We start from the raw sequence: 20,390 nt of genomic DNA on the forward strand, positions 1-20,390 counted from the left end.
GTGCAGTGAGCCGAGATCACACCACTGCCCTCCAGCCTGGAAGACAAAGTGAGACAAGATGTTTGTTGGACGAATGAAGGCTTGTTTGTGAAATTATTGGATGTTCCCAGATTTTTAAAATATATACTTTTTTTCATTAATTTAAAACTCCTTGTTACAATTTTCTCAATTAACACAAAGCTTGAACTCAATGCAAGCAGCATAGAATTCTTATGCATTCCTTATAACCATGAAAGTAACCAGTCTTATGTAAATACATAATTCTATATTCAGCTGCTTTTGCATCATAACATGTAAGTATTCATATCCTCTAGGAATCTTTTTTTTTTTTTTTTTGAGGCGGAGTCTCGCTCTGTCGCCCGGACTGGAGTGCAGTGACCAGATCTCAGCTCACTGCAAGCTCCGCCTCCCGGGTTTACGCCATTCTCCTGCCTCAGCCTCCCGAGTAGCTGGGACTACAGGCGCCCGCCACCTCACCCGGCTAGTTTTTTTATTTTTAGTAGAGACGGGGTTTCACCATGTTAGCCAGGATGGTCTCGATCTCCGGACCTCGTGATCCGCCCGTCTCGGCCTCCCAAAGTGCTGGGATTACAGGCTTGAGCCACCGCGCCCGGCCTCCTCTAGGAATCTTAAGTATCTACCCTACTATGTGGCATTAAGCCTGCATCCTCCCTAAATGCTGTGTGGTAACGCTATAATTCAGCCTACAGCTGAAGGGAGGCAATACACTGGCCTTGAGCATCCAACCTTGGGTAAAAAGACTCAGGTTTCTCCATCAAAATCAGCCTACGAAACCATCCTGCCTAGCCAGGTGAGATGGCTCACGCCTGTAATCCCAACACTTTGGGAGGCAGAGGTGGGCAGATCTCTTGAGGCCAGGAGTTTGAGACCAGGAGTTTGAGACCAGCCTGGCCAACATGGGGTGAAACCCCATCTCTACCAAAAAATACAAAAATTAGCCGGGAGCAATGGCACACGCCTGTAGTCCCAGTTACTCAGGAGGCTGAGGCAAGATAATCACTTGAACCCAGGAGGAGGAGGGTGCAGTGAGCAGAGATCACACCACTGCACTCCAGCCTGGGTGACAGTGAGACCCTGTCTCAAAACAAACAAACGAACAAAAACCAAAAACCAAAAAACCGTCCTTCCTAGGAGAATGAACTTGCCCAGAAATAAAGTGAATTCAAAAATTAAGAAAAAGTCTTGGCCGGGCGCGGTGGCTCAAGCCTGTAATCCCAGCACTTTGGGAGGCCGAGACGGGCGGATCACGAGGTCAGGAGATCGAGACCATCCTGGCTAATACGGTGAAACCCCGTCTCTACTAAAAAATACAAAAAACTAGCCAGGCGAGGTCTTATGGTGGCTAGGGGCTGTTGTAGAAATTATCAGAAACGATAGCTGGGACCTAGGATAGCACTTCCTCTATGCAGTCCCTGGGCTAAAAACTTACATGCGTCATCTCATTTAATCCTCAAAAACCGGAGGTAGTATTAACATTATCCCCAATCTTGCAAATGAAGCAGCTGAGTCTCAAGAGATGTAATAAGTTTGCCCAAAGTCACAAACCCAAGTTTCTCTGACTCTAGATCCCAAGCTGAGAGTCTTGCTCAGATCATCCCAGGTCCCCTTCTTTCTTCTTGCACTTGGGGTGCAATAAGGGGCAATGGAGCCAGCAGTGTGTAACATACTGCACCGTCGGAAGAGACGTTAGGGATCATCCGTTTCAGCCTCCTTAGTTTACAGAAGAAGGAACTCGTAGGTCACACAGAGCCAGGGGCGGCTCTGCAACGGAGTCGCGATGGGCACCAGAATTCCAGTCCAAGCCCCATTTTACAGAAAGGGGGAACCGAAGCCCACAGGGCCTGGGGGCCTCCCGGGTTCCGAATCCACCGGCGGCTGAGCCAGATCCAGCCCCGGGCGCATTCACCGCCCTGTCTGATTCTACCTCCGCGTTCACCTGCGCCGCGAACCCTCCCCGTGGGCTGCCAGCTCCCGGGAGTACCTGTCGGCCGCGCGAAGGCCCTCGGCTCGCGATGACAAGACGCCGGCGCGGGCGAGCGGGCCTTCGCGGGCCACAGCCAGACTCCGGCACCGCGGACCCGGGTCGCCTCGCCAGCCCCTCTCCTCAGAACGGCGAGGCCTCCGGAGCGTGTGCACGCCGGGACGCCCCAGATAATTTGGAAGCGCTGGTCCCGGAGGCAAGGCCAGCTTGGTCTCCTCTCCTCAATCCCCCTACGCTGCCCCCTGGACCTTCTGCAGACCAGGTCCCAGCCCCAGAGTACCTCAGGAAAAAACAACACCGCGCTTCGCTGAGTCAAGCTGCCGGGACTCTAGAAGGGGCGAGGTTCCCATGGCAACGAGGGAAAACTATTTGCGCCTGCGCAGAGGCGCTAGGCACGCTGGGAAATGTGGTTTCCCGGTTGTCCCTGAAAGCTAAAGGAACGGACACAAGGTGGCGCGCGAACGTTGCGGTCGATGTGGCTAACCCGGGTCCCCAGCTCCCGGGCGCTGCGGGCGCAGGAGAGGCCGCGAAGGTCTGAAAGGCAGTTTCTCTGCGGCGTCTGGGATGCGGAGTGAAAAGAAGGCACAGTCTCTTCCGCGCGGTTGATTTTGCCGTTTGAAAACTTGGCCTAACGAGGGTCCGCCCTGTCTGGGGCGAGGGCGGCCGCTTCCGAGGCCCCGCCCCAGCCTGGGCTGAGCCGGGCGCGGCGGAGGGAGGACGCTCTGACGGTGGGAGCTGGATCCGGAGGGAAGCGCGCGGTGGTCGTGCTGCAAGGGTTCCAAGTCCGGTCTGGGCGACGCCTCGCGCTGCTGAAAGGCTTCTGTGCGGGGTGGGAGTTGAAAGCGGGCTCCGGGAGCAGCAGTCATCCTGATCCTCCCACCCACGAGCTCCGAGCACTTCTAGATCCAGGTCCCGCCTTGGGCGGAACTGTGCGGTCAGTTGACTGCCCAGGAGCCAGCTTCCCCACTGCCGAGTTAGGCTCTTGGAATGAGAATCTAGAACCCCAGGATCTGATTCCGGCTCTGTTAGAGACTAAGTAGTTACTTCTCTGAGCCTCAGTTTACTCATTTCTAGAAAATGATGGTATTGGGCCGGGTGCGGCGGCTCACGCCTGTAATCCCAGGACACTGGGAGACCGAAGGGGGTGGAGCACCTGAGGTCAGGAGTTCGAGACCAGCCTGGCCAACATGGTGAGCCCCCCCCCCGCCCCCGTCCTCTACTAAAAATACAAAAATTAGCCGGCGTCGTAGCACATGCGTGTGATCCCAGCTACTCAGGAGGGTGAGGCATGAGAATCGCTTGAACCTAGGAGGCAGGGGGAGGTTGCAGTGAGCCGACATCGTGCCGCTGCACTCCAGTCTGGGCCACAGAGTGAGACTCTGTCTCAAAAAAGTAATTAATTAATTAATTGTTTAAAAACGGTGGTAACCATAATGCCTGCCCTTTCTCCCTCTGGGAGTGTTGCAAGATGATGACATTGATGTGTAGGCTGGGTAGTCCGTTAAGGACACAGGCATTGCCATTCACTATAAATGGTGCACTTTCTTGGAAAGAAAGCCTTTGCTTCAAGAATTCTAGAAGTTTATCCTACAGATTTAGTGGTCACGTGTGCATGAAAAAGTATATACAGGCTGGGCGCGGTGGCTCACGCCTGTAATCCCAGCACTGGCTGAGGCAGGTGAATCACGAGGTCAGGAGTTCGAGACCAACCTGGCCAACACAGTGAAACCCTGTCTCTACTAAAAATACAAAAAATCAGCTGGATGTGGTGGTGGGCGCCTGTAATCCCAGTTACTTAGGAGGCTGAGGCAGGAGAATTGCTTGAACCTGGGAGACGGAGGTTGCAGTGAGCCAAGATCGCGCCACTGCACTCCAGCCCAGGCAACAACAGAGTGAGACTCAGTCTCAAAAAAAAAAGTATATACAGGGGTGCTTTTTTTTTTTTTTTCCTGAGACGGAGTCTTGCTCTGTCACCTAGATTGGAGTACAGTGGGGTGATCTCGGCTCACTGCAACCTCTGCTTCCCAGGCTCAAGACATCCCACCTCAGCCTCCTGAGTAGCTGGGACTAGAGGGCCACCATGCCTGGCTACACTTTGATACATTTTAACAATACATGCTATCTAGACATTGCCAGAATTAGCCTCTACTCCCTTCCAGAAGAGAAATCCTTGGCACCTATCTGGGTGGTATGCCTAAGGGCCACAAGATGTGGGGTACAGGGAAGCTAGTTCTGGTTCCTGATCCATTCTGCTGAGCAAACACTGGGGGCTACCCCCCATTCTGTGGCCAACTAGGAGTCCTACCCAGGCTGCCCTTTCAGTATTCCTAGCCTAGGGCTGCAGATGGGTGGGTGGTGGTGAGAGTGTCGGGGGAAGCCAAGGCCAGGCCCTGCCCTCCTGCAGCCTGTGCATCTCAGAAGGCAGGTCTGATCAGGGACTCAGAGCTGTGGGGCTCACTAGCTGTGGGATCCACTAGAATCCAGGAGGATTCTAAGAAGTCAGAAGTCAGCAATCAGGGAAATGAAGACTGGAGGGGAAACTGCATCAAAAATACAGACAAGAGGGCACTGAGTGTGGTGGCTCATGCCTGTAATCCCAGCACTTTGGGAGGCTGAGGCAGGCAGATTGCTTGAGCCCAGGAGTTCAAGACCAGCCTGGGCAATATGGTGAAACCCCATCTCTACAAAACAAAACAAAATCTACAAAAATTAAGAATCCTATGGGTTGGGTGCAGTGGCTCACGCCTGTAATTCCAGTACTTTGGGGAGGCTAACTAAGGAGGTTGGATCACCTGAGGTCAGGAGTTTGAGACCAGCCTGCCCAATATGGCAAAACGCTGTCTCTACTAAAAATACAAAAATTAGCTGGGCATCGTGGCGCGCGCTTATAATCCCAGCTCTTTGGGAGCCTGAGGCAGGAGAATTGCTTGAACCTGGGAGACAGAGGTCGCAATGAGCCAAGATTGTGCCATTGCACTCCAGTTTAGAAGACAGAGCGAGACTCTGTCTCCAAAAAAAAAAAAAAGGAATCCTATGTATACACAAAGCTCACACAAATTGCTAAAGGGGAAAAAAATCATGAAGAAGGATATAAAATGAAAAGTAAATCTCGCTCCTACTCTGTCCTCCAGTCCTTCACGTCCTCTCAGGCAATGACTTGTTACCAGCTGCCTTTTGAGGCCCTCCAGGTACCCCATGCTTATGTAGCCCGGCTACTCAGGGCTGATGCAGGAGGATCGCTTGAGCCCGGGAGGTTGAGGCTGTAGAAAACCAAGATCATATTCTGGGTGACAGAGCAAGAGCCTGTCTCAAAAAACAAACAAAAAAACCACAGAAGAAGTGACAAAGATACAGCCAGTTAGCTAGGTATGGTGGCACGTGCCTGTGGTCCTAGCTACTCGGGAGGCTGAAGTGAGAGGGTCGCTTGATCCTGGGAATTCAAGGCTGCACTGAGGCATGATCGCCCCACTGCACTCCAGCCTGGGCAACAGAACAAGACTCTGTCTCAAAAAAGGAAAAAAACAGATGGAACGACTAACTCTTCTTGGACACTAAAGTTGAGCAGAAGAAACCCCTGGGCAGGAGGGGAAGGGCCACCAAGGGTCCTTCTTCCCAGGCAGCAATAGGCTGGCTTGGAAAATCAGGCCCTTTTGCATTGTAGCAGGCAGAAGATGATTCTTGGGACCCAAAATATGCCATAGAACTGGTATCAAGTGTCCAAAGGAGTCTTTTTTTTTTTTTTTTTTTTTTTGAGACAGAGTCTCGCTCTGCCCCCAGGCTGGAGTGCACTGGCCGGATCTCAGCTCACTGCAAGCTCCACCTCCCGGGTTCCCGCCATTCTCCTGCCTCAGCCTCCCGAGTAGCTGGGACTACAGACGCCCGCCACCTCGCCCGGCTAATTTTTTTGTATTTTTAGTAGAGACGGGGTTTCACCGTGTTAGCCAGGATGGTTTCGATCTCCTGACCTCGTGATCCGCCCGTCTCGGCCTCCCAAAGTGCTGGGATTACAGGCTTGAGCCACCGCGCCCGGCCAGGAGTCTTTGCTTTTGGAACAGGCTTGGTCTTGTCCAGGTAGGCACTTCCTCATGAGTAACCCCTTCCAGCTCTCACAGTGGAGCCACATGCCTGCTGTCCGGTGGGTGAGGACTGGTTCCCTTGCCCGACCTGCCTGAGCGGGTGTGAGCAGGTCACATGTACCAGGCCCTGCCCCAGGAGATGGGGAGATAGCACTGACCTCCTCTCTTCTCTTACCCAGTCTTCCTCCCGCACCACGCCCAAACACCGCACTCCCCCAAACAGGTCTGTCACGAGCCACCTGGGAATTGTGAGGAGACTGCTGGGAGGAAGGGACTGCAACACAGGCAGCTTCATTGTCACGTTGAAAACAACCGAATATGAAAGTGTGTTTTATTTCTCAATACAAAGTCAGGTACTATAAGGCTATGAAAAACTGACTAGCCAGGGGCCAAAAAGGACAAACAGAAGACTCTCTCTGGCCTGGTGCCCTGTAATCTGGGTGGTGTCACAGGAGGTCTGGGGACAGCAGCAAAGGCCTGGACCGGTTGAGGTGGACAAGGGAAGTGACCTGCCAGCCCTTCCAGCCTCCCACAGCCGGGGCCTGAGGATCCTGCCTGCCTTTGGGGGCCACTGGTTGCCTGGCCTGACTGGTTCCAGGAATGAACTGGGAGAGGATAGGCGGTGCGGGGGGCGGGGGGGGCATGAGCCTTTTTGTACTGGAAACTCCGTTTTTATTCTGTGACACAGGTGAGTGTTCAGGGCAAGAGTTGAGAATGAAACTAGGGTGCTGTTGCCCCCAAAGGCACCTTCAATCCCTCTACCACATCCCAGTTAGAAAGTCTTGAGCCCTTGGACAGGTGGACATGGGTCTGGGACTTAAGGCTGTAGGGGGTGAGGCTGTAGTGACAGGGGTGTGGGGCGGAGCTGAGAGGAATGTGTGCAGCGACAGACGTGAAGGTGTTTCTCCAAGGAGTTGTGGATCCTCTAGTGTCTAGGGGAACGTGGGCATGTGTGAGGGCTCAGGCCTCACCCTCCTCTCCGCTGTCATCCACGCTGGCCTGCCTCACCACCTTCCGGAACCTGGGCGTAGAGGAAATGCAGGGCTCTCCCTGCCCTTGCCCCTGCTCCTGCTCCTGGAAGGCCCGGGTCTGGTTGGCCACCAGGGTACTGCCCTGGAGGGCAACCACTGACTGGCAGGACTTCAGGGCAGGCTGAGGCGCCTTGCCCACCTGCTGGCTTCCCTCGGTCCTTGCGAGCTGTGGGAAGGGCTGTGGAGGCTCTTCACGTGAAGACTCGTGGGAAGAGAAAACCTGGACAGGTGTGAGGATATGGAAGCCATGGGGCACCCAAGCAGAGCTGGGAAGATCTGGGCAGGGGTGCCGAGCACAGAGCTGGGAGGAGGCGAGGGCCAGAATGTTTGTGGCGCACACACCAAAAGCCAAGCTGTCCACAGCCATGCTTCCCCAGGAGGGAGGACAACACCCCGCCCTGCTGCCTGCTGCTTGAACCCTACCTGCTTGTAGCTTCCCTCCGGCCCCCAGAAGCCCTCCTCAGCTCCCTGGAGACCCAGGCCTCCCTGCCCTCCGCCCCTCCTATCCTTCCTCTGCCTTTGCACGGGCAGCCGGCAGGTGCAGCCCGTGCCAGCACTAGCCCCTGACCTGGGCTGGGTGGATGCGTGTGTCCAGTGCTGGGTGAGGACCTCCTGCCTTTCGCAGCGCCCACACCCGCCCATCAACCCGCCACGCCTCCCTATCCTTCCCCATCCACACCTCCTCCAGGAAGCCTCTTCTAAATGTTCCTGCCCTCAGTGGACACTCCTTCCTCCGAGTCAGCCATTTGACCTTGAGTCCCATACAGGGCCTGGCTCCCAGTTTTAGGCTTGTGCCCGCAGCACTTAGCGTTGAGGGTGCTCACTTAGGCAGGACTTGGGCGGTGTGAGTGTGCAGACTCCTCCCCACCCGATTCTTTGAGGTCCTGCTCCTCAGACCCAGGAGGGGCTTCAGAGATTAACTTAGCCTCCCCACCATGGGGTTAGAGATGGCCCCCAGGGCCCGCACGGGCCTGCGGAGCTCATGGCCTGCGGAGGCAGCCCTGCCCCTTAGACAGTTAGTCCTGTGGCCTGGCTGGAACCTGCTGGCGACCCCGGCCGGGGCTGGCTCACCCAGGAGCCCTGGAAACAGGTGCTGCTTCTGCCCTGCCCCCGGGACCCCTCTCCAGCCTGTGCCTACAGCGCCCCCACGTGCCCTCACTGGGTCTCAGCTGTTCTCAGGGGGCCAGGACGTGCCTGGTCCCCGTCTTCAGGGGTACTCATGGGACAGGCTGGAGACACTGGGTACTAAGAGGTACTGGACTGACTGTGAAGGAGGCTGGGACCAGGCCCCCTGGGTCCTACCAGGACAGCCTGCATGGGTGGGCCAGACTTAGCCGGGTACGCCCTGCTCAGGTCTACAGTCAAACGCCCATCCTGGTCTTTCCCCATCTCCCTCCTTATGGCCCCCAGCCCTGCAAGCTGAGCTCCCCCAGCCCCAGCCTCACCTCTGGCATGTCACTGGCCTCTGAGGTGCTCTCCAGCTCCAAGGAGGGTTCCAGAAGACTGATGGACCTCATGACCCCTCGGAGGTTGATACGTGGCCGTGGCCTAGGTTCTTGTTTTGGGGCTGCCTGGCTCTCCTCCATGCCCACAACCTTCTCCTCCCCACCACCCCCAGGTTCTGGCGGAAGAGGTGGGAATGGCGTAGAGACTTCAGGGGCTGGGCGCTCCTCTGGGGAGACCCCACCCACTTTCTGCTCCCAGACATGGCTCTGGCGGCTGTGAGGAGGTGGCCCTGAGTCAGCTCTGAGTGACCCAGCACCCACCCCCAGCAAACCCACCTACTCACCCCCGCCACTCACTCCCATCCCATACCTGGCAGTCAGGATGCCCTGGTAGATCTGCAGCTGGCGCAGGAAGCCAGGGTTGGGGCGGGCAATGGGCCGGAGCTCCTGCACATGGCGCAGGGCCTGCTCCAGGCTGCATTCATACTGCTTCATGGCATAGGCCAGCACTGTGGCCGCCGAGCGGCTGACGCCCATCTTGCAGTGGACTAGCACGCGGGTGCCCTGCGCTCTGTGGAAGCGGGCCAGGTTCAGCACCCTCCCCTCACCATGAAGGACCCCACCTCCTGCAGGGGAGGGCCAGTAAAGGGCTCACAACCAACCGAGAGGAGAGGAGAAGGAGGGAAGGACACTGAGGGCTGGAAGGAATGGCACAGCTGATGGCAGAGTGGGCAGGAGGAGGGCACTGGGGGCCACTTGAAGCCACAGTGGGGCAGGCAGCAAAGTCTGGAGACCGACCTTGCAGCCTCAATGAAGCGGTGGGTCTCCTTCCAGTGTGGCAGCAACTGGGCCGACTCCTCATCCCAGAGGCGCACGTTGTGGTAGGTGAAGCGCTCAGGGTAGAAGTTGTCAATCTCCCGGGCCATGTTCAAGATGTGGGTGACCCTGTCCCAGAAGCCCAAGGCCAGGCTGACATGGGCAGAGGCACCAGGCTCATTGGCCATCAGACCTGGCAGCCCCTGGGCCTCTCTTTAGCTCTAAGTTTCAAGTCACATGGAGGCAGCAGTTATAGCGGGAGGAGAAGTGACCCAGCTGTCAGATGGCTGCAACCTTGGACCAATCATTTTACCCTGCTGGGCTTGTTTCCTCATCTGGTTCAGACAGCTGGCTCAACTGCAACTCCAGCCCTTCCGTTATTCTCGGAAATGAGTTAGACAACAGCTTTTGACCTATGCTGAGAGTGGGTGGGTCTGCAGCAGGGGGTGAGAGGGGCTACAGCAGGTCTCCCAGAAGCCCCTGGTGGGCAGATGACAGGTACCTGTCAGAGCAGGCAGCCAGGTCCCTATGGGGAGAAGGGCAGTTCCTTCTTCCCTGAGACAGGGCAAGGTGGAAAAGAGGCTTTTTCTTTCTTTCTTTTTTCTTATTTTTTAGAGACAGGGTCTCTCTCTGCTGCCCAGGCTGGAGTGCAGTGGCTCACTGCGGCCTCAATCTCCAGGGCTCAAGCAATCCTCCTGCCGCAGCCTCCCGAGTAGCTGGGACCACAGGCACACGCAAGAGGAACCTTTTTCTGCTTGTCCAAGGCAGTTACAGCAGTAGGCTCTGCTGCTGCTCGTCTTGGCGTGGCTGAGGCCCTCTGTTTCTGTCCTTGTTTCACAGTGCGGGGAGGGGAGGAGAGCGGGTGGGGGCTGGCCAGTGGGTCTCCTGTCCCCACCTGGGAGCCCACACCAGGGCAACAGCCCCAGAACAGAGTTAGAAGCAGAGCTGGCAGCTGCTGAGGGTGGTCCAGGGGTTTTTGAAGCTGGCTACCACCCAATGCGGGGAGGCCAGGAGAACGGAAGATGGGGTGGGCGGCCCGAGGGACTCATAGCCCTACCTGTTCCTCTGCAGCTCCTCCAGGTTTGCTGCGTTCCACTCTGAGCCCTGGGAGACAGGGAGCAGCACATTCCCCCTTTCCTCCAGCCTCTGCTCCTGGCCCCCACCCTCGCAGTTGCCAGCGGTTCGCAAGGCCCAGGCCCGGCTGCAGCTCACCAGGTAGAGGTGGGGGAAGATGCGGGAGGCTCGGTCCTGCTGTGCCACCAGCAGCAGCATCTGGTTGTCGATGAAGTCACGGTACTGCTGGAGGGGGAGCCCTAGGCGCAGCTCCAGGGCCTGGCGGATCTGCAGGCAGAGCCCAGGGCAAGAGAGGCTGGGGCTCTCCTAGTGCCTGACCCGCCACCTTCCCTCTGGGGCCTCTGAGGACAGCATCGTGTCTTATCTAGATGCATTAGGGCCAAGGCCAAGGCATCCAGGAATGGCTCAGGACTGGAGACAGGCAAGGTGGGGAGGGCTCCCAGGAAAGGCAAGCTCACAGCCCCTGCTGGAGGGGACTCGGTCCCCGGGCCCCCTGCCTACCTCCTTGGAAGTGACGCTTTCCAGGTCACTGGCATCCAACACTTTCCACAGCTCAGCACGGATCGCCTGCTCCATCTGCTCCTGTTCTAAGGGCCTGGGAGCAAAGCCCTTCAGTCAAGGGGCCCCTTCCCCTCTCCACCATGCCTCCCACTGCCTTATCCTGCCTTGCCCGTCCACCCAGGCCCTCCCCTCCCCACACTGACCGGCCAGGCTCAACACTGGGAGGCCGCAGAGACTCCAAGTCGGCCATAGCCGTCCACTCGTTGAGGCAATTCTGGTCAGAGTTCAGTCTCTCCTGGTAGTGGCTGGCCCAGGTGAGGGCACTGCCACCTGGTACAAGGCCGCTGCCTAGAGCTGCCTCACATGCTTGGTGCAATACCTGGAGTGTGGCCCTAAGACAGGAGGAGAGGCTGGGTCACACTGTTCCCTTGCTGCCCTTCCCCAGGCCCTGCAGCCTCCTTCGAAGGAGAGGCTGGCCTGAGTCCAGGCAGCCTCTGTCCTTACCACATGGTCTGGATGGAGATGGGCTTGAAGATCCGGCTCTGCCCACCAGACGTCACGCTGAAGCCCCTGCGGGAGACCAGGCGCAGGTGAGGCCAGATTCCAGGCTCTGCGACAGAGAACCTGTCCTTTTGCTGGATACAGCCAAGGCCCAGGAGTCAGGTGCCTTGCTCAGGATCACAGTGAATCTGACGGGGAGCTGGGAGCAGTCCCCAGAGTCCCAGCCTAAAGTTCTACTGTACCCCGGTGCCCAGGCCCCGTCACATCTGTCACACTCAGTTATTCCACCCTCTTGCCACCCGACCTCCAGTTGCCACTGCTTACCCGTCTCCATCTAAGTACACCTGGGTATCACTCCAGAGGGGTAAGACCAGGCCCAGGGTGCAGCTGGGGGAGCTGGCAGGGGACAGAGGGAAAGCCATTGTCCCCCCGTCCCTCACCTCTTTGCCCCTCCTTTCCTCTCCCTGCTCGAACCTGCTGTCAGGGAAATCCACACCCAGGAGGACTGTCTCATCCTGGCTCAGACCTTCTCCTTCTTGTGTAGAAACTACCAGCAGGTAGCGGAGCCGGGGAGGCCGGGCTGCCTCCAGCTGGGCTGCCTGGGAGAGATGAGGAGCCCAGGGTCACAGTGGCCCCAAGGACCCTGCTCCCCACCTAGACACCCCAGGCCCAGAACAGTGCTGACACTGCTCCTTCCTCTCCCACCCCCCTTCTTCCCAGATGTAAAATCAGTGGGTAAAGAGGGACTGTGTGGAAAAAAGTGGGGAATGGGACTGACACAGGTTGCACATTTTTTGTTTCTGCTGAGGAAGGAGGTTGTTTTAGTTTTTGTTTTGAGACAGGGTCTCACTCTGTTGCCCAGGCTGGAGTACAGTGGCACCAGCACAGCTCACTGCAGCCCCAAACTCCAGGCTCACATGATCCTCCCACCTCAGCTTCCCAAGTTGCTGGGACCTCAGGCCTATGCCACCATGCCTGGCTCATTTTTAAGTTTTTTATTGAGATGAGGTCTCCCTATGTTTCTTGGGCTGGTCTTGAACTCCTGGGCTCAGGCAGTCCTCCCTTCTCAGCCTCCCAAAGTGCTGGGATTACAGGCATGAGCCACCGTGCCCAGCAAGAAGGAGGTTTTTGGTTTTTGTTTTTGTTTTTTAAACCCTGTCACTTGCCATTGCTATCATTTCATTTGAGAAATGTTTACCACCAAAGAAATACTAAGGACAAAATCTCACAATAGGGGATGATATTTCTGTCGTAAATTCAGTTTTACAGAAGATTCACTGCATCTTTTTTTTTTTTTTTTTTTTTGAGGCGGAGTCTTGCTCTGTCGCCCGGACTGGAGTGCAGTGGCCGGATCTCAGCTCACTGCAAGCTCCACCTGCGGGGTTTATGCCATTCTCCTGCCTCAGCCTCCGGAGTAGCTGGGACTACAGGCGCCCGCCACCTCGCCCGGCTAGTTTTTTTTTTTTTTTTTGTATTTTTAGTAGAGACGGGGTTTCACCGTGTTAGCCAGGATGGTCTCGATCTCCTGACCTCGTGATCCGCCCGTCTCGGCCTCCCAAAGTGCTGGGATTACAGGCTTGAGCCACCGCGCCCGGCCGATTCACTGCATCTTGTTTGCCATGTCTTGTGGAGGATGGCGAGCTGTCTCCACAAGCATTTGAGCACCAGTGCTCCGGCTCCACCTGGACTCCCTTCCTCCATGGGGCTGGAATCCTCCTCCCCTCTGCCCTGGTCCCTCCAGCACGCCTGCCTTGTGCACTGGTCCGTTTAGGGACAGCTCATGTCCTCAGGAAAATCTTCTATTAGTTGAGGAGAAACATACGTCTGGAATTCCCACCTCTTGGACCTAATTTGGCCCTATTGGCTCACACAGGACAAACCTCCCCTGTTCTTTCCCTTCCAGAGACCTGCAGCCATGACCTTACCCTGTCAAAACATCTCTGCCTAAAACAGCAGGGTCACTGGGGTATGGGTAAACCCAACACTTCCCAGGCTGCCCCCTGCCCTCACACCATTGCTCCCCAAGCGCGCGCGCGCGTGCGCGCGCGCGCGCACACACACACACACACACACACACACACACACACACACACACACACGGCTCCATTCTGCCCTCAGGCGTGTCTCTTCGCCCCGCCCCCCAGAGCTCCAGATGGGCCCTCACCAGGCGGATGTCATCCTGCGGCCTCAGCAGCTGCACCATGAGGTGCAGGTGCCGCCTCTGCTCCTCCTGTTTCTGGGGACTCTGGGATCCTTGCCCGAAGTCTGTCTGGTCCCCGCCGGGCTCCTCCTCATTCGGGGGCTCCTCTGCTGGCTCAGGACTGGCCTCTGCTGCATCATCATTGTCCCCTCCATCCTGCAGCCCCAGGACAGCCCCTCGGAGCACCGCAAAGCTCTGCCTGGCAGGGCAGTGGGCAACTGTCATGGCCCCTCATCCCCCTTAGGGTAGAGGCTCTCAAAGTCTAGCATGCCTCACATTCACCTTCAGCCCTTGTCTGCACGGATTCATGGGCTCCCACGCGGTCGATAGGTCTGGAGTGGAGGCCTGAGCATCTGCATTTCTAACCCCTTGGCCCCTTGGCAAAGCTGCCACCACGCTGAGAACCAGTCTTGGGGGCTTCCAAGCTCTCAGCCCCTCTACTCTTACTCACCTGCCAGGGGACGGGGCTGCTCCCTTTCCCCTCCCACCTGTTTAACTCAGGGGCTGCTGGGAACTTGGTCGGGGACCCAGGAGTCCTCAGGCCCGTCATGCCCTCCTGCCGTTCGGCCCGTGGCCACCACCTGAGCCACAGCCCAGGGCAGTGGGTGAGGAAGCCCCAGCTGACCAGGGGGAGGGTGAAGGCAAAGGCCGCCCTACCGTGAGCCCACCAGCCGGCCCCACCGGAAACGCTGCCCCACAGATTTGGCAGTGGGCTTCGGCTGCGCGTCCTCCGGGGAGCTTTCTGTCCCTGCACCCAGAGTCCAGGACGGCCGTGGCCAGGCCCGGGGCAGACGGAAGTATCTGCGTGGGGGAGGCGGCGCTCACCTTCGCTGGAGTCGACTCCTTCGCTGGACCGCCCCGTCCTGCCGAGAGATCAGCCCCAGGGGAGGGTGAGGGCGGGGAGGGCTGTCCTCTCCCCTCTCTCAGAAATTCTGGGGTGGGGGGAGGCCAGAAAAGGCGCCAAATGCCAATCGTCTTCCCACCCCAGTCCACGCCCCACCGGGAGGCCCCGTGGAGCCGCGGCCCAAGGCCAGGTCGGCTGGGTGGGCGCCGAGGGTGGCGGGCGGAGCGCTCAGATCGGGGCCTCCGCAGCCTGGGAGGCGCGCAGGGCTCTGGATTGTGCCCGGGCGCCAGTACCAGAGACCCTCGAGGCCCCCAGCGCCCTCCAGCCCGAGCCCCGCGGCCCCCTCCTCACGTCCCCGTTCGAGAGGAGCCCACTGGCTGGCAGGACGCGCTCCCGAGTCCGGGCAGCAACTGCGTGGGCGGCACCACGGCCGGGCCACACTCACCCGGGGCCCCACGGGCGTGGAGGCGCCGCTGCCCGGGGGCGAACGGCTCACTGTGACCAGGGCCATGGGGCCAGGCCGGGGACACCTGGGCTGGCACCGGGCACGGCCCCCTCCCTCAACCCCGCGGACAGTCCTGGCCCTGCAGGACCAGGAAGGAGAGACGGCGCCACCCGGGCCTGGCACCTCCTCGGGGGCGGCCCTTAAAGGGACAGACACTCGCCAAGCCGGACCCGCGGAGCTTCTCAGGGCGGCTGGCCCCCTCCCTCCGGTCTCCGAGGTTTGGCCGGCCCAGCCCCTAGGCACAGGTCAGGGGCGAGGCCGGGGACGGGCGCAGGTGCGGAGCCCGGAGACCCTGAGGGCAGAAGCTGGAGGCCAGGAGTTTGGTCCCCCTCCCAGGAAGCACCCGGCCGGGCCCAGCGGGAGCACCTGAGCTGCTCTGGGCCTCCAGCGTCCTGTGCCCTGCAGAGGCGGGTCCTAGGGAGGCAGATTGGTGGTGGGGGGGGGCGGGGTGGGGGACAGGTCTAGAGAGGATCAGGCACGGCGCGCCCTCGGCCAAGGGCCCCCACCCCAAACATTTCTCCCTGCTGGTCAGCCTGCTGGTTCCCACTCCACAGGAACCACTGGGAGACAGGCTTCCGGGAAATATGGCCTGGGGTTTACAAATAACCCAGAAGCTCTCAGGTCCACCTCCCAGGTGAGCAGGGCAGGACTTCCAGCTAGGCGGGGGAAGTGGCTTTCGCAAACCCACCCATAGAGAACAAGCGGCAGTCACCGCCCGGGCCTGGGCTTGGCTGCAGGGGCCGGTGTGGGGGCTCTTCCCAGCTGGAGGTGAATGGGGCCTGGGGACCCTGCCTTTCCCTCCCCAGCAGGCACGTGGCCGGTTTCCAGAAGACCAGGCTGGGCGGCAGGACGAACTGGGTCCCCAGCAGGTAGGACAGGGCACAGGGGATCTGTCATAGGACACCTGCTTGGTAAGAACATGTGACTCTCGCCAGGTCCGTTCAGCCCTGAGGGGCAGAGGGTGGGGGGTGGTCTCCTCATTTTACAACTGAAGAAACTGAGGCTCAGATAGGCCAAGGGGACCATGGCCAGGATTCAAGCCCAGGTCTGAGGCCGCCACCCACAGTGTCTCTCCACAGCGCCCACCTTCAGGGTCCCCACCACGCCAGCCCAGTGAGCAGAGCGGCCCTGCTGCGACAGTCTCTTTATTTCCATCTGTCTCCCCTGCCCGCCCATCCCTGGGGCTCCAGGCCCCAAGCCCAGCAGCAGAGTTTATAAATAAATAAATTACAAAAGCAGGCAGGGAGTGGCCTGGCCAGCCCTCCCGGGGCTGTGGCTCAGTGCTCGGTGAGTGACAGCCGCAGGATCCGCTGTAAGTCCTCCTCCTCCTGCTGCCCGCGCCGCTCCCGCTCCTCCTGCTCCCGCGAAGACAACTCCAGGGCCAGGCGAAGTTGCTCTTCAAAGCTGGGTGGGCCGGGGGCTGGGGGTGTCCTGGGAGGGGATCCTGGGCCCCTGGGCTCTGTGGACAGCCGCAGGCTTTCCTGGAGGGCCCTTCCAGGCAGAGCAGGGGAGGGAAGAGCAGGAGAGTGAGCGCCAAGGCTGGGGCAGAAGCCGAGCGGCTGGGGACTGGCTTTGGAGGACAAGGGCAAAGACAGGGTGGCAGGCAGAGGGACAGGGCGGGGTCCTGCTTCCCCACCCCTCACACCACCTTTGGTGGCAGATAGTGCTGCTGACGGACGGTGGCCTTGCAGAGGGCCTGGGGTCCTAGCACCTTCCTGCTATCCTCCTCCCCGCCAAGCCAGGGCTCGGGGGACAGGGACCCAGCCAGCTGCATGAGGGGCTCACCGCTCCAGCTGAAGCTGTTCCTCATAAACCGTGGCTTGGGGAGGAGGGCGGGCACCAGGCCGGGTGTTGGTCAGGGCTTCCCAGACGGTCACCTGCAGTCACCAGAGCCCACAGCTGTCACTTCTGCCCTGTGGCTGCAGAGGCCAGAGCCCACCCCCTGCGCAAGTCCCACCTGCTCCGCCTCGGTGCCCGCTTCAAGCAGGCTCTGCTGGATGGCGAACTGCAGGAGGTCATCGTCCTCATCTCGGAGGGGCTCGCTGCGCTCCGTGCCCAGCACACTGTACCCCTTGGGCATCTCAAACACAGCGGGGTCCACCTCGCACGGGAAAGGGTTCCCTAGGCAGGCGGCAGAGGGGCCACGCTCAACCCGCGGGGCTTGGTGACCAGAGAGCTGTGCAGGCCACCTCTTCCTCCCGTGGGGGTACCTGACGCGGCGACAGCAGAGCTGGGGGCCGGCACCCACACGGAGCTCAGGGGTTCGTCACAGCCACACAGGTTGCTGAAGGTGATGCGGGCGTTGAGCACGTGGAAAAGGGGAATCTCTATGAGGAGACAGCCACACCTGAGCCCTGGCGGAGAGCCACCTGCGCCTCCGGCCCCTGCAGCCTTCCAGGGACTGCGCTGAGGGGAGGGTGCCATGCCGGAGATCCTCCCGCTGCCTGGGCCCAGCCTCTCACCAATCTTGACGGGGAAGCCAGGTGGAAGGCGCAGGGTGATGAAGTCGCGCAGCTTGGCAAAGTGAGCATTGCTGATGGCCATTAGGTCAATGATGGGTGTCACCTGGTCACCCAGGGAGAGCGGGTGCTCTTCACTCAGCCACAGTGTGGCCTTGAACCTGCCCAGCCGACCACAGGACATGGGTAAGGCACCGCTGGTGGCCCTTCCACTGAGGACTGTCCTCTGGTTTGTGGGCAGCTGCCTTTACCCACCTTCTGCCTGGCCTGGGGTGCCCTGCTCTGCTCAGATGCCACTGCCCGCCTCCCCTGGGAGCTGGTGTCCTGGCCATGTGGCCCAAGCTGCCCCCCTCCCTGGGCCCAGGCTGGGGCTCCTGAGGATTTCGCACCAGCTCATCTGCTCTGGACAAGGAGGCCAGGTGCCAGGCTGTGGGCTTCTCTCTGGGCCTGGCCCATCGCCCCGTTCTCCCCCTCAGCCCAGAGCTGGCCTCACGTGTTGCCAAACTTTTGTGTCCAGCACACCCCAGGACAAGAGTGTCAGGGTTTGAATCCCAGCAACTGTGTGGTGGCTAAAAGAATCCTCCTGAGATGGTGGTGAGAGTGCTAGGCTTGTGCAGGCACTGTGCCTGCTGTTACCACCTACACCTGCTCAGGGCTCCTCACGGGGCAAAAGCGTAACTGTTCTGTTCCACCAAGGTGGACGCTCCACTCCCAGGCCATGTCGCTGGGGGCCCTTCCCACCGTGCCACGCTGGCCCCGGCAGGTACTCATGAAATTAAATAAAAAACCACACATGGGTGGCACCATCCATCCATCAAAGACAAGCTACTGGTCCTCTGTGCCAAGCCCTTTCTAAGGGCTGAGGACCATGGATAAGACATGACTCCTGCCTCCAGGAGTGGAGTCCAGAGAGAAGCCAGCTGAGGGAGTGGGCCCCTCACTACAACAGGCCCAGAGAGGGGTCTGCAAGAGCCCCCGTCCCAAGGCAAGTCCCCAGGCCACTCTCAGATCTCACCTCTGTACTTTGCTGGACATTTCGATGGGGCGGCCAATGTTCCGTGACTCCAGGCTGAAGTTGGGGTCAAAGTACTCCTCAGGGGAGATGGCTGTGGGGTTGGTGGGGCTGGCTGCCTGCTGCACAGGGGCCTGTGTGGGTTCCAGGGCAGACTCAGCGATCAGGGCGATGAAGGGTGCCCTCCCGCCCAGGCTCAGCCCCCGCCGGCCCTGTCTCAGCCCAGCCCTGGCTCACCCCGGTGTGGGAGGAGTGCTGCTGGGCCATCCCCAGGAAGGACTGGAACGGAGTCTTCCCCCCTACGGAGAAGGGGTGGGAGCCGGTGAGGGGGCCACTATGCCCGCACTGTCCCCACCCCCCTCCACCCTGGGAGCCTCCTGTCTGGGGGAAGAGGGCCCAGACGGGAATGGGGAGGCCTCCCAGCTCATCCCGGGAAACTCTGGCCCCTGACCCCAGGCCAGGGTGGCCCCACCACACGGTGTGACTGGGCAGCAGGCAGGCGCACCTGGGTTTACCTTTGCTCCTCGACTTGTCCTGATCAGAGAGGTGCTCCGTGCGTGTGCGTGTCACCAGCTCCACGTTGGTGGCACTGTACACCTGGGGAGCAGGGGACACGGGGAGCTGGGGGCTCAGAGCCTGTTCCCCACACTCAGCCTCACCAGTGCAGAACCCAAGTCCTCCTGTCCCAGAGACAGATGAGATCTTGCTCCCCAAAATAGAGGAGGTGGCAGGGTCTGAACCCTGGGAAGTCACCAACGAGGAGATGCAGCCCCAGGGTCGAGAGGAACACGCTCCTCATTTCATCTCGGTGCCCTGGGTAGGGGCCCGTGAGGTGGGTGAGCACCATGTACTCCGCAGGGGATGGGCACTCAGGCCCGCTGAATTCCCACAAATGCTCCGGGTTTCCAGAGCCCAAGGGCTACTCTGGGATGGATGTGGAGAGGAGCTGAGTTCCTGGACCTCATCTCCTACCCCCAGCCCCCCACCACTAGCCTCTCCTGCCTTGGCCTCGTAGCCGCTAACAGTTTCCATCTTCTCAGACCGCCAGCCCCAGATACCACATTTGTTCCTGAAACAGACCAAACAGGAGCTGGTGAGGACCTGCACCCTCACACCCTGGCCAAAGCCTTCCTTTCCAAAGCCCCCTCCAATCAGCCTGCCTGGGGTGCCCAACTCTGAGGGTCCCTTCTCACTGTGAAACATGGAGGACCCCTGAAGAGGGTGCCTGGACAGCGGGGGACACTTGAGCATGGACTTGGGACTAGAAGAAACTGAGGAATTCGCATGAATCTTGTGAGGTATGATACTGTCGGGGCTGGGTTTAAAAACATCCTTATCTTTTAGAATTGTGCAGAAGCGTTTACTAGAAACATCAGGACATCTGGGATGAGCTTTGACATACTCTAGGAAAAATTTTTTAAAAAGGTAAGGAAGGACAGATTCAGTAAGATTGGCAAGACGTTGATAAATGTTGAAGCTGGGTGATGAGTAAGTACATTATCTCTTCTTTCATATATGCTTAAAATTTTCCATAATAAAAAGCTAAAATAAAAGTATGTCACTTGGAGACTCCAGTACTCCACTTTCAATAATGGATAGAACAACTAGAAAATCAACACAGAACCAGAAGATAAGAACAACACTACAGCTAGACTTCATAAACAGGTCAAAACACTCTACCCAATAACAACCACACACACGCTTTTTACGTGCACACGGAACGCTCTTCAAGACCATATTAAGAAAACCTCAGAGGCCAGGCATGTGGCTCACACCTGTAATCCCAGCACTTTGGGAGGCTGAGGCGGGTAGATCACGAGGTCAGGAAATTGAGACCATCCTGGCTAACACGGTGAAACCCTGTCTCTACTAAAAATACAAAAAATTAGCCGGGTGTGGTGGCGGGCGACTGTAGTCCCAGCTA

The 20,390-nt window shown here is 58.7% G+C and overlaps 2 protein-coding genes across 3 annotated transcripts in view; both read right to left on the reverse strand.

Moving 5' to 3' along the window:
- Nucleotides 1-6,933: 6,933 nt before the first annotated feature.
- Nucleotides 6,934-15,173, reverse strand: SSH3 (slingshot protein phosphatase 3). Its single transcript, XM_011942386.1, has 14 exons — nucleotides 14,936-15,173; nucleotides 14,472-14,509; nucleotides 13,611-13,845; nucleotides 11,921-12,045; nucleotides 11,771-11,842; nucleotides 11,450-11,515; nucleotides 11,149-11,337; nucleotides 10,946-11,039; nucleotides 10,583-10,711; nucleotides 10,428-10,474; nucleotides 9,353-9,499; nucleotides 8,925-9,125; nucleotides 8,555-8,828; nucleotides 6,934-7,329 (listed from the first exon to the last, which is right to left on the reverse strand). The coding sequence occupies exons 1-14, from the start codon at nucleotides 14,999-15,001 to the stop codon at nucleotides 7,039-7,041; spliced, it is 1,974 nt and encodes a 657-aa protein (XP_011797776.1). The 5' UTR covers nucleotides 15,002-15,173; the 3' UTR covers nucleotides 6,934-7,038.
- Nucleotides 15,174-16,124: 951 nt separating this feature from the next.
- ANKRD13D (ankyrin repeat domain 13 family, member D) overlaps nucleotides 16,125-20,390 on the reverse strand; it is a 13,904-nt gene continuing 9,638 nt past the window's right edge. For both annotated transcript variants that reach the window (XM_011942385.1, XM_011942383.1), the window contains 9 exons: nucleotides 19,469-19,535; nucleotides 18,982-19,063; nucleotides 18,704-18,765; nucleotides 18,470-18,600; nucleotides 17,458-17,615; nucleotides 17,206-17,322; nucleotides 16,953-17,116; nucleotides 16,781-16,872; nucleotides 16,125-16,486 (listed from right to left, as the gene is read on the reverse strand). In XM_011942385.1, coding sequence (XP_011797775.1) covers nucleotides 16,273-16,486; nucleotides 16,781-16,872; nucleotides 16,953-17,116; nucleotides 17,206-17,322; nucleotides 17,458-17,615; nucleotides 18,470-18,600; nucleotides 18,704-18,765; nucleotides 18,982-19,063; nucleotides 19,469-19,535 — 1,087 coding nt within the window. In that variant the 3' untranslated portion in view covers nucleotides 16,125-16,272. The remainder of the gene's footprint in view (nucleotides 16,487-16,780; nucleotides 16,873-16,952; nucleotides 17,117-17,205; nucleotides 17,323-17,457; nucleotides 17,616-18,469; nucleotides 18,601-18,703; nucleotides 18,766-18,981; nucleotides 19,064-19,468; nucleotides 19,536-20,390) is intronic.

The sequence above is a fragment of the Colobus angolensis genome, unplaced genomic scaffold, assembly GCF_000951035.1.
Source record: "Colobus angolensis palliatus isolate OR3802 unplaced genomic scaffold, Cang.pa_1.0 Scaffold21, whole genome shotgun sequence".
In the NCBI taxonomy this organism is placed as follows: domain Eukaryota; kingdom Metazoa; phylum Chordata; class Mammalia; order Primates; family Cercopithecidae; genus Colobus; species Colobus angolensis.